Below are 12989 nucleotides of genomic sequence, written 5' to 3'. Positions count from 1 at the left end.
ATATTTCAGTAAAGTACATTTAGTGGTGGTCTAAGCCATTTCATAGACATAGGGTTAACCCAGCCATCCTCACAAAAGCAGTAACATTCTGAGGCTTTCAAAGTCTCAACTACTACATCACAGCCTTTCACTTGCCTCAGTATCTCAGCTTTATATTAAAAATATTAATATCAAATTTTCTTCATTAAGGAAATAATTAGAAGCAAATTAAATACCCCTATAGTACCTCAATCTACTAATACCATTTATAATTAGATCTTACAGCTGCAAAGTGAACACATCAAATACTGTGCAACAAATATCTGCTGAAAGCCTGTATTTCAGCAGTATTCTCTGCTGCACGTGAGGGAAAACATCAGAACAAAATGCAAGAAGTACCCACCATTTCCAGCCCTTCCTCCAGACCCAAGCTTCATCTCCCCGCCTCTGAAACCATGGGAAAAACAATACATCTTGGCCTGAATACCCAGGACTCCAGCTATCTGCTAAACCGCAGTGTCACTGGCTATAAATCAGCACCTATTCATCAGCTGAGAATTTTGTTGTATCATATTCCACTCCCAAAAGTTAAGTGGGTCTTGAATTACTATTAATATTGATTTTTTAGGCTAGAAATTATTTTGTTCTATAATCTTTACTATTAAAAGTCTTTTTTACAGGAGCATAAGAAAATTAGCACCATCACATGAAATTAACTACTGTGAAAACAAATTGAGAGAAACAAGAACAAATTAAATTACATACGCATGCATTTGAAGGATTGAGAACATACTATGGGAATGAGCTGTTTTATAACAGTTGGCTTAAGAGAAGCCAAGTTCATTCCCTCCGCCACCCTGAACTAAGCAGGAAGTAGCCTACTGCTACATATAGCAGTAAATTCACTATTAATAGTAAAAGCTCATATACAATCACTACACTTATCAGGAAAATCTGAAAAAATGCCATGTACAGTATATTGAACAGATAACCCATTCCTCCTGAAACTGTTTGCTCTCATGCTATCTTCTTCTTAATTCTACAATGTGGGCATTATGTCAGATTTTAACATCAAGGAAAAGTGTTATCAACTTTTTGACTTTGATACTTTGACTTCTACATATTCTGAAGAGGTATGATGCAACCATACGGAATCCCTGTTTTCATAGCTGACACACTGCAGTTCATACAGACATGTTAAGATAAAGGAGCAGAATTCCTAAAGAAATGGTAAAACAGCTCGATATTCCAAAAATGGAAGCAATTAAGATCATGGCAAACCTGGAAGCAATTAAGATCATGGCAAACCTGGCTGTCTTAAGTTTTTTAATACGCATATTGATAATCCTTAGCCATACAGCAATGAACCACTGGAGGTCATGGCAAAGAACGTTGTTCTTTACTAGCACTGCTCAAACCAAGCTAACATGCAAGAATAAGTTGGTGGTAATCAGATCACACTTTCCAGCTTCCCAAAATAAGAGACCTGCATTTTACTACACACAACTTCACATAATGTTTTCTTTATTTAACTTGTCGTGTCTACAGGAAATCCTTTAATCACAGACAACAGGATTTTCTGTGAACCAAGAGGCTGGTTTAGTATGATGCAAGGTTGCTTTAACCTTATCTAAAGCCTGTCTGAGAACTCAAGTTCACAGAAACTAACTTCTCCTCAGGAGAAAGCTACACTGATCATTCAGGTTTCTTTTGATCACCTTCCAAATCTCCTGCAGTCTTTGAGGTAAGTATATCTTGATTCAACCTGCATTAAAGATGATCTACTACTTAAAAAACACAGAAGAAAATTAAGTTACCTTGCTGTTTAGCAGCAGCAGCACAACATTTTCCTATTGCAGGACAGTGTGCCTTAAAAGACCAGATATTGTGTAAGAACTACCTTTCATTTTAAAACTCTTATGATTTTCAATTTTAAGCCAACATTTGAAAAGTTCAAGGTTAAAGTTCTACATCTTGAACTTATATTCACTGAAACATCTTTTCTCCTGGTATCTACAGCAGTTTAGTAACCATGTACTAACAAACAAAGCTTATCCATCACAAAAATTTGATTCTAGACAAAACTGCTCCAACAGTAGAGTCATCAAATTTCATTACTGCAGCTTATTTTGAATGGTCACTGCCATTACTACTAATTTATTTTTAGTTTAATTTTTTTTCCTCTCTTTAATGACCTTATGTTTGTACTAACTTCTGCTCCCTTAACACAGTTCTGAATATGTCATTTGAGTAAATGTTCTTATTTTACCTTTCTTCTCCAGTTACTAGTGATCCTGTCCTTTCAGGACTCAAGAATTCACATTAAGAGCAACATAACTATTAATATGCCTTACTTACTTGATAAAATTGATACCTGTAACTGGACAGAATGATAAAGGCTCAAATACATACATCATTTCAGCTAAACACACATAGAAGCTCTCATTTGAAAAATAAATATAAAGGAGTATGATATGTTACTCCAGTTCCTCCACTTCCATACTATTTTTAAAGACCGTATAGCAATAGAGAAATATTAGAAAATCAATGTAAAACAGTAGGCTGAAGAGAAAATGGGTACATTTTAAGAATCTTTTCCTATGTTAACAGTAAGCTCCTGAAATTACATTAAAATAGCAGGTATTCTAGTACACTTACGAGGGTGCAAGCTATCAAGTAAAATCAGAAGGACTAAGCACAAAACAATAAGCATTGAAGTCAGATGTAAAAACATTCCTTTTTTTTTCTCTACTTGCTCAAATGTTATTAACAACTGACTATTGATGGTGATCTCCTTAAGGCTGCAGATAAACATTTAATGAACAGAAATCCGTATTTTATTTTTCCAATTTTAATTTAATACATAAAAGGTTTTTCTGTGTCCTCTCTGATATGAGGGTTCTGGTACTATTAAACTTGGAGAAAAGAACTGGGAACATTCTTATAAATGTGTAAAAATACATAATGTGAAGAGACAAAAAAGGCGGAGACAGACTCTTCTGCACGTTGCCCACTGAAAGGACAAGAGGCAATAGGGCACAAACTTAAACACAGGGAACTCCATTAAAAAATACTTTCTTTCCTCTAAGATCTCCCCAAACCTGGCACAGGTTGCCCAGCTGTAGAGTCTATAGCAAATGTTAAAAACCAGGAAATGTTAAAAACCAGAAAGGAAACCGTCCTGAACAACCCACTCTACGTGACCCTGCTTTCAGCACATCAGGTAGAGAATCTCCTCTTGAGAGGTCCTGCCCCTCCAGTAAGTTAGATTTTGGCTGAGATCATACAATATGCGGAATTACAAGGGAACCACAAGGATCACGGAGTCCAGGTTCTGGCTCTGCACACGACAGCCCCAAGAATCACATACTGTGCCTGAGAATGTCTTCCAAACACTTCTGGAACTCTTGTCAGGCTGGTGCTGTGACCACTTCCCACTGTTCCAGTGCCCAACTAGCCTCTGAGAAAAAAAACTTTTCTTGATACCCAACTAAACCTCGCATAACACAACTACAAGCCATTCCCTTGGGTCCTGTAACTGGTCACTACAGAGATCAGATCAATGTAGGCCCATCCTCTTCCCCGCACAAGGAAGTTGATGACTGCAGTGAGGTCTCCCCTCAATCTCCTCTTCTCCAGGAGAACAGACCAAGTGATCTCAGCTGCTCCTCCTACAGCTTCCCTTTTAGGGTGCTTTCCCTCTTTACCACACTCATGGCCCTTCTTTGGACACTCTCTAATGGCTTAACATCTATTTTCACACTGCGGCACCCAGAACTGCCCCCAGCACTTGAGGTGAGGCAGCCCCAGCACAGAGCAGAGCACTCTCTTGCCTGGATGGTGATGCTGTGCCTCATGCACCCCAGGACAGCTGGCGCTGCTCACTCATTCAGCTTGCCATTGACCAGGATCCTCAAGTTCCTTTCCACAGCAGTCCTCCCAGCATCTCACGCCCAAAATCTGTCTGCATCCAGGTTGCCCCATTCCAGATGCAGAATCTGGAGGAGATAATGCTCCACAGACAAGTATTGATCAAATCTTCTATTAAGCAAAATATTTATGTTTGCTAACTTCACACAGGAACAGCAATAGCGTCATAAAGCCAGCAACTATACAAGCACACAACTGAAACATATGGCTCTTACTATCTACAGGACACAACAAAAACATTGCAAAGGAGGCAGCAAATGGAATCTTCCCAGCAGAATCAACCACAGTTGGAATATAACGATGAATAATATAGAGAAGGCAATCAGCTGGGTAGCCTTTTATTTCAAAAAGGAAGCCCTTTTCTCAGTCAGACAAATAATGTATTTTTTTCTGTTGAGTTCATCTGTAGCTAACATTCAGACTGCATCACTCAGACACAGAGTCAACTCGAGAAACTGCTAAACAAAGAGGGGCAAGTCAAAGCTGCATACAATAAGCCCTGGGAAGAAATCACCCTGGATTCAGGAAAAGGTGCATGATACTACCATTCCTAGCTAACTGCATGTTGTAAGTAGATATCTGCATGAGAAGAGGCCTGGGCTTCTCTGTTGGACACAGCCAGCTCCAGCAGACTCACCACAAGCCACAGCTGAGCCTCCCAAACAAGACGCCTTTGGGAAAACATGTTTTCCCTAAAAATGCTGCATAGCAGCTGTAAGAGAAGGGACAGATATGACAGAAACAGCTCTGCAGACATTAAGGTAGGTGGAGAAGGAAGGGGAGGAAGTGCTCCAGATGACAGAGCAGAGACTGCTCTGCAACACATGTAAAAGACCACAGTAGAACAAATATTCACACTGCCACCTGTGGAGAACCCTACACAGGTGGACATGTGCTCAATGAAGCCACAGCTCAAGGAGAGCAGCTGACACAGCAGCAGGTTCCTGGCAGGACCTGGAGCACTTGGGAGAACCACATCCCTACAGCAATCTCTTCCTAATGGACTGCACCCTACACAGACCTGTGTTCTTAGAAGACTGTATCCTGTGGGAAGCGCTTATACATAAAGAGGGGACAAAGAGCAGCAGAGAAGAGCCTTCACAGACTGGTAACAATCCAAATCCCTATGGAGAGAACTCACACTTTTCTTCAAAAGTTGGATTTTTAAAAGCTAAAACACTAGTACTCTACCACTCCACCATTTTTGCAAATGCCCATTTCTCCTTAAAGAATGATGGGAAGACTGAACACATCACGAAGATTTTTGTTTAAAGATTAACAGATTTTAAAATAAATGTATGAGGAAAAGGCTTCGCCAAGAAGATATCAGAGAAACGAAACAAATAAGATTAGAGTATTACATAATGTACTTTGTAAGTATATTAGCAGAATACATTCAGGTCAGGAAGGTGCAAGCTAGCCTCAGCCAGCACTTTAAGAACTGGCTATATTACAACTTGACTTGCTCATTTGTTTTCCAAGGTTTCCAGAAAATCTTTAAAACCTGAATATAGTCAACATAGCATATTATCATCTATAAAATAAGTTGCCAGATGTTTGGACACCCTCAGTTATGAGATCATTGAGAGGAAACTCCAGCTCCTAACATATTATCATAAACAATAGCATGACATTTTACAGGAAATACTTGCTTCTTGGTGCATTTACATCTGTACTTCCAGAGTACAAAGCTAATTAAAACAGCAATCACAACAAGTGGATCTATTAAGTCACTAATCCACTAAGCTGAAAGACAAATGCACAGAAGAGAAACTGTTGAGAAACAGAACACCAGAAGCACACTTACCTAAATTTAAGAAATCGGAGCTGGAAGAAGGTGGAAGTGAACTTTGTGTGGAAGGAACTGTATTAGCTGTAGATGTTGAGGTTGGATTAAGAAAGTCCCCAAAGAGGTCTGGACCAGACAGGGCTTGATTCTCTGAGCTTGATGACATTGTGAATGGGTCAAATGGATCGGCTAAAAAAGAAGCAGAAAACAAAATTATCTCATTACAAATCGTAGAATAAATTAAGTTGAAAAATACTTACTCATCTGAGGGCAAACACAAGAAACAAAGCTCATGCTAGTAACTGCAGCAGCCATCTGTGAATTTTGTGTGGCAAAGAGTAACCACCTATTCCTTCCCCTAGACAAATGAACTTTCACATGGTACAAAAAAGGTCTCAGCTATACATGATATGAACAGCTATGTCTTCTAAAAAAAGCAGCAAGACTGCATACAATTCAACAACATTGTTAATTTCAGCCATTTAAGACACATCTACAGTTTGCACGACCATCTGACACACAGAAGAATTACATTTGTTAAATACTCTATAATGCCAAATCTGCAACAGATTTGAAGAAAATGGACTATTATACTATTAAAAAGAATAGGAAATAAAATGTTCATACTACCATTCAGACTTGAAGGCATTAGCGATTCTGGGGGAGAAAACACGTCAACCCAAGAACGAAAACCAATGGAATTAAGACTTCAGCAGGTCTCTACTGATCCCAATGAAGAAAAAACTAACTGGAAGAGTATTTATAGTCAGCATGGAGCAACATGTGACAGTCAGCTGGAATCAGGGCTTCAGATATTCCTGTTTCTGCTGCCCTCTAGGGTCAAAACCCCTCAAGAGCCCAGGGAGTCCTGCCAGATTCACTCAGAAGCTGAAGAGAAGGAATAATCTTGCTGTAATACCCCAGCACATCCTCAGGTAATGACCACACTGTACAGGACTCAACAACATTTCAAGCAAATTTACTATAGCATCACATATAAACAAAACCACAAGTTTGTTGTGCAAAGCCAAAATACAAGTGGCCAAATATTCTCACTTCTGCAAGTATCTCTCTTAATTCATTGAAAAACACTAAATGAGAATGACTACAACAATGAGATATATACATGACTACTGTTCAGATATTTCATGCAATACACATGGCTAAAGAAAGAATGTAATGAAGGTTTCCTTTTATAGAATTCTACCTATGTAAAAATGGTCAATTACAATTACTCTTCCCTGACCACAGTAACAAAGCTCAATAGTGAATTGCCTCAAAATAAGAAGACATCTTAAACGATCTAAACACTCTGTAAAAAATACTTCTAGTTGTCTATAGATGAAAGCTTTTAGTACCTATGAATTATCTTTGTGCAAATAAACAAAACTCTGTAGTGGTTTCCCAGCTTATGCAAGTAATATTCCCAGAAATTTTACCATTAACTTTAGGCAGAGAATTGTTAGTCCCAAAAAGTGACAAAGAGATGAGTGTCCACTGGTAAGAGGAAGAGAATCTCTGAACTAAAACACCTTGCTTAAATACCAAATAGACAGCACTATGTAGCATTCTCTTTAAGGATACTGACTTGATAACAACATCAGTAAAAACATCTTTTAGCAGTATCATTATCCTGGTTTGAACAATAATCCACAGATTTCCAGTTGCTCAGCAGTCTTATGTGATTAACACTTAAAAAATCCCACGCAGACATTTGACCTAAGCAGCACAGCTCTACACATCTAATGCCATTGCTTTAAGTAAAGTTCAAATTATGACAAGTCTATGCCTCAACAAGGAAAGTTATGGATTTAGAAAAGGATCTAGCATGCAACATTCACATAGGAAACCTAAAAATTCCTTAAGATACTGAATTCCCTTGAAATTCAAATTTTATACTTTTCTATTTACAAGAGTTTAAAGTTAATAGGATACTGGCAACACAACAGAATATCTGGATAATGTACAGGAACTTCTTCATGCAGAAGTAACACTTATTCTATTCATAGTTTTGCCACAGGCTGACATGTCTTCACCATTCAGCATCTTGAAACACAGTACTTACTTTCTAAGCACAATGCAAGCAGCTGTTTTCATGTGTTGCCAGGTGACAAGTACTGATATATAACTTACATACCTGAAGACACAGCTGCTGCTGAAGATGAACCCTGAGTAGCAGCTGGATGCTGACTGCTGAAAAAGAAATCTGTTCCTTGTCCAAGAAGATCTCCAGTGGGCTCATTTGAAACCTGTGACACACTGCTCACAAACAGGTTGTTCAACAAGTCAGCATTACTTGATGAAGAGTTTATTTCTGAGATAGGTTGTTTCTGTTCTGCTGAAATATCAGAGTCTAGTCCCAGCAAGTCTACATTCTCTTCAGGGAGAGATTTTTGTAATGGCGCAGATGGAGTTTCAAAACTGGCCTCAAAAAGCAACTCTCCCTCTGGAGTAGAGTCTTTCTCATCAACAATTACTGTACTTCCTTCATCTGGAAATGTTGGGAACTCTTCATCTGAAGGATCACTCTCTTCCCTGTCATCAGACAGCTGAACACAATCATTTTTAGATGAACTGTCCTCTATTCCACCTTCTGTAGTTTTTCCTTCTTGAATAGATAAAAAAAAAAAAAAACAACAACATCTTTAAATAACCAGCATTATTTCTTCTGACTAGGGTAAGAGAAACTTTCATGGTGACATCATATGAAATTAATGCCTAACTAACCAAAACTTATATAAGAACTGATGAAAAAGGTGCCTGCCACCTCTTTGGAAAGGGCAGAAAAAGAAGCAGCTGACTACCATATTTGCCACTCCACAAAGGTAGGCATTACAAATTTTTTTAAAATGAGACTGACTTGGACATTCACCTCAGATCACTATGTGTCTTAGAGCTTACAAGATTTCCCAGTAACCGCTGCACTCAATAGACGCATAAGCAGCTGCTGACATTTTTAACAACAAAGCAGCAACCAGAAAAGGGAGTTACAAACGTGCTATAAAATTACATTTTCTTAGTCCTACTTACTGATCTGGACCCCACTGGCTAGTCTACCTTGTTTCCTCTGTTCCTCAGCCAGAGTGGGGCTGTGGGAGTGAAAAGCTTCCTTGCAGACCTTTAAGGTTAAGATTTTTACAGAAAAAGAAAAATTTAGCTCAGCATTTAAGTTATACTCAACACCAAACCCCCTTACTTGGTGTTTATCCAAATGAAGCAGAATAACTGCTTGTTATTCTGCAGAGCTCACTCTTTAAATCGCTTTTCCTCATGGTTAGTGAATTAGAGACTTTTGCTGCCTAAGAAGGCTTAAGCATTCACTGGAAGGCATACAAGACAAACATAAACCACACAGTACTTCAGAGGAAAACCTGTACCTTTCCAGTCCAGAGAGTGAAAGAAGTTGTTTGCATCAGTACTACCACTGTGTGGGGATTCTGTATCAGTAGGTGCACTTTCTGAAGACTGCTCCAACTGGGATGCCTCTGCTTCATATTGTGCAGTTGAACCTGGCTGTCTAGGCAACTCTGGTTTCCCTATAAAACAAATTTAAACCAGAGCCCTTAGAGAGAAACTCCTCATTCCTCCATATGGCAGCTGATACTTGTCTTTCAAGCTGACTGCTGTAGGAAGACAATTATCTCCAATCTATTGCTCTGCAAAATCAAACTCCTGCCCCCACCATTTCTAGTTAATGCTAAGAAATTAGCATTAACTTCTTTTCAACTGCAAAAACTGGTAAAACCCAGTTTTGAACTAGGACATTAAATCACAATCATAGAGTAAAACTCAAGCATTCTATTTACATTTGTAGGAAAATGTAATTAACACCTCACTTGTACCAACCATCCCCTAAAACACACAAGAGCTACAAACAGGATCTGCAAAAAGAGACAGAAAAACGCAAATGCAGCAGTAGAGAAACCCAGAATATGCAAAGCCAGTGAACAACATGGAGTGGTTAAAAAAGGGGTGTTACACTGTATGATGCTATTAAGTGTTTCTTATCTTTCTTATTTTACTGAAATCAGGTATTAAGTGATTCTTGTGTAAGATTCAGTTGCACTGTTACGTACTGCTGTATCACCTCTCAAAACCTAAGTTTCCTCAAGCAAATGAAGAAGTTGTGTTCACAGTAGGATTAACCTAAATTAAACAGAAAATGGTCTAAATCATAATACAAGCAACACATATCTGCTTAAAATAAAAAAAAGGCCAGCAGCAACTATCTTGTATGAAAAGATATGTACTTGAGATGTACCACATTAACAGCACAGGGTAAGATCTCATGTATCACTAAAATCACCATAGTAATCTTCATCAGGCTTCTTTATCCTGGAAACACAGAGAAGGCTTAAGAGCCTGAATGAAAACGCCAAAGCTAATCACTGATACCAGGAGAAGAAGAAAGATACTGAACAGCATTAACTGCAACTAATGCAGGCATCTACAGATAAAGATAAATACAGGTAATAAAATAGTGTCTGCTGGAACATATTAGGAGAAATGCAGGAAATTAATTACAATATTACATGGCTACACATAAGAATGTTGATAAAAACATTCTTACCTAAAACCATTTGTGAGGAATGCTCACATAATTTTAAGTGAAATTATACTGGTGCCAGTTTAGCTAAATAAATCCCATTCAAGACATTGTGCCTACAAATACTGACTGTTACAATTCCATTTGCTAGAAGTGCCTCCCTGCAAATGGCCCATTCATAGCTTTGTAAGTTATGAAACCAAGCACATGTAAGCACAGTAGGAGTAAGACAGGTATAATTATAATCCTCATTACTGGAGGATAACTTAAGCTCCTCCATACAATGCATATTTTTAACTGATATATGAAAAAACTCCAAACCTGTCAAATTTCTTTCAATTAATGGAACATCAAAAATTAAACAAAAGCCTCAAACATTAAGTACATTGAAAACCTTCTCACATTCTCTAGTTTTTCAATGGATTTATTACCAAATTTTGATAAAATCTCTTGCTGTTCCTCTCGGGTGGAGAAGAGGATCTTGGGATTCAGTCCCTTTATATTCATGTTATCCCAAGGTGGCTGTTCACAGCTGGGCCTGTCTCTGGGCTCCACCTCTACTTCCAGATTGACTTGAAATAAATCAGGGTATTTCTCTTGTATGTCACAGGCATCCAGATCATACCTGTAAAGACACAGACAAGAAGTCTCTTGATTCTGATGGCTAACTGGATTAGATCTACTGCAGTCCAAAACAAAACTCTAAAGCAATTACTATAAGGCATTAAACATGCTGTATTTGTTTACTTTTCCCATTTTAAACAGGTGGTATTTTTGTACATTGATCATATCATGAACAAAACATTTCATTTCCTTAAGGTGAGTAAACAAAGACTCTTTTTGCAATCAAAGTAATCTACTTCCTGCACTGACTATATTTCCTCTCCCCAGTATATGTTGATGTTTGGCAGGTTAAGCAGTTTCAAAGACAACTTCTTCCAGTCTCCTACAAAATGTGTCAACGTACTTGGCAAATTTCACTGTAGTGGCATTTCGGGGCACAAAGCCTGTATGGAACTGAATCTGAAACATCTTCATTGAAGCCATCTGTTGAAAATAAGAAACAGGAAACTGCATAAATCCACATGAACAGTGTTCTGCCTTTAACATAATGCAAAGTATTATCAGTATTAAAATACTTTTAAGTTATTAATATATTAAAATATATTTTAACTTGCTTTGCTACAAAAATTTCCATTTAATTACAAGTATACTTTATCTTGTAAGATTTAAATGCAGTTGAAACAGAACATAAATAGATCTATTAGTAGCACTAACAAACCAAAAGACCTTCAGTCAGGTATGTTTCATCACTAACCTCAAAACAGACTATCAAAGTCTAAAGTATTTCCAGATCCTGTTCTGGAGGCTAAAATTGTATGACCCTTGTTCTTTTTCTGAATAGAACATGCTCAGAAAAATCCATTGTGCAATATGTCAACCAAGAAATATATGTACATCACATACAAAGGAATAGATTTAAAATAGTTTTAAATGTACCACATTTAAAAGGACACTTCAGAAGGCATGTAAGGAGGTTTTTTTTGGTGCAACTTCAAGTCAACCATTCATTCCAGACAGAATTCCAGACAGCACTTTTGTGAACTGACTCATTTTAATCTCTCAACTGTTCACAGAAAAAAACTACTTTCCCATGCCTGATGGGAATACAAGTGTCCAGAAAATGCTACTACAGAATATTCAGGTAGCTACTGATCTTGCACAAATCCAAATTACAGCTCACTGATCAATGTAGCCTGAATTTGTTTCCTAGCATTAGTCACAACACCTGTAATACAGTCTTGCCAGTCCTTACAAATAGTCATGCAGTAGTAGTCCAGAAAATATGATATAACAAAACTGAATTATGAAAGCTTTCCTTATAAATGAGTATTTACCAAAGACCATAGCCAGAAACCAAATACAAAAAGCATTGCCACAGATTAAGGTAGGGTTGATCCTTCCCCTCTATTCAGCACCAGTGAAGCCTCATCTGTGATTGCAATGCCCAGTGCCAGGCTCCTTAGTACAACAGAGACATGGACATACTGGAGAGAGCTTCTCTGATTCTTACATCCCTACCATAACTTTCCTAAAAGATAAACTGAACTCTCTAATTAGCTGTGAGAAAGTAGAAGACATTCATAATGTCCAGCTCTAAACACAGGAGAAATCTTGAAATGTGGTGGTTAATCTCTGTAAGAGATCTGTAGAGTACTTTAGGGGGCAATTTGCAGCACATAAATCTAAGGACACATTGAAGTTCCATCAAACCTCCAAACCCAGATCATCACACACTGTTGATGCATCATGTGTTATAGCTGACAACTAAGAAAACTCTAGTCTTTTCTATCAGTGAATAAATGCCAGAGAAACCACATCAAAGAAATTCTATCATGAACAAAAGAGAGATAGTACAAGGAGTATAACCTAACCTTGGCTAAATTTTGTCAGTTTTATGCCTTTCTCCTGACGACCTTGAACAATACAGTACTTATTTTTACGCATTAAGGAATCATTTCACCAAGTTTTTAGATTTAAGGTATTCTGGAAGGTCTTGTTGAACATGACAAGATTTGATACCTTCCTACTCACAAAGCAGAAAAAAAAAAACAGGGGGAAAACAATTTCAGTAAACACTATGTATGAATACACATGTATGTCCCTTATGTACCAAAACTGTCAGAAAAGCTGTCTAATCAATTTCCACAAAACTCCAAGCTCTAAACTTTTTGCTATCTGTCC

At 37.8% G+C, this 12989-nt stretch overlaps 1 protein-coding gene across 2 annotated transcripts in view; it reads right to left on the bottom strand.

Moving 5' to 3' along the window:
• The window catches only part of GAK (cyclin G associated kinase), a 65413-nt gene that overhangs the window by 11975 nt on the left and 40449 nt on the right, over window positions 1-12989 (bottom strand). Inside the window, exons 18-22 of one of the 2 annotated variants that reach the window (XM_064405593.1) lie at window positions 11212-11291; window positions 10676-10869; window positions 9076-9234; window positions 7836-8306; window positions 5717-5887 (exon numbers count right to left, since the gene is read on the bottom strand). In XM_064405593.1, the coding sequence (XP_064261663.1) occupies window positions 5717-5887; window positions 7836-8306; window positions 9076-9234; window positions 10676-10869; window positions 11212-11291 (1075 nt within the window). The remainder of the gene's footprint in view (window positions 1-5716; window positions 5888-7835; window positions 8307-9075; window positions 9235-10675; window positions 10870-11211; window positions 11292-12989) is intronic. The other variant, XM_064405594.1, reaches the window with a different exon arrangement.

Source organism: Passer domesticus, chromosome Z, assembly GCF_036417665.1.
Source record: "Passer domesticus isolate bPasDom1 chromosome Z, bPasDom1.hap1, whole genome shotgun sequence".
Lineage (NCBI taxonomy): Eukaryota > Metazoa > Chordata > Aves > Passeriformes > Passeridae > Passer > Passer domesticus.
The sequence above is the reverse complement of the archived record's forward strand: the minus strand, read 5'-3'. Positions and strand labels throughout refer to the sequence as shown.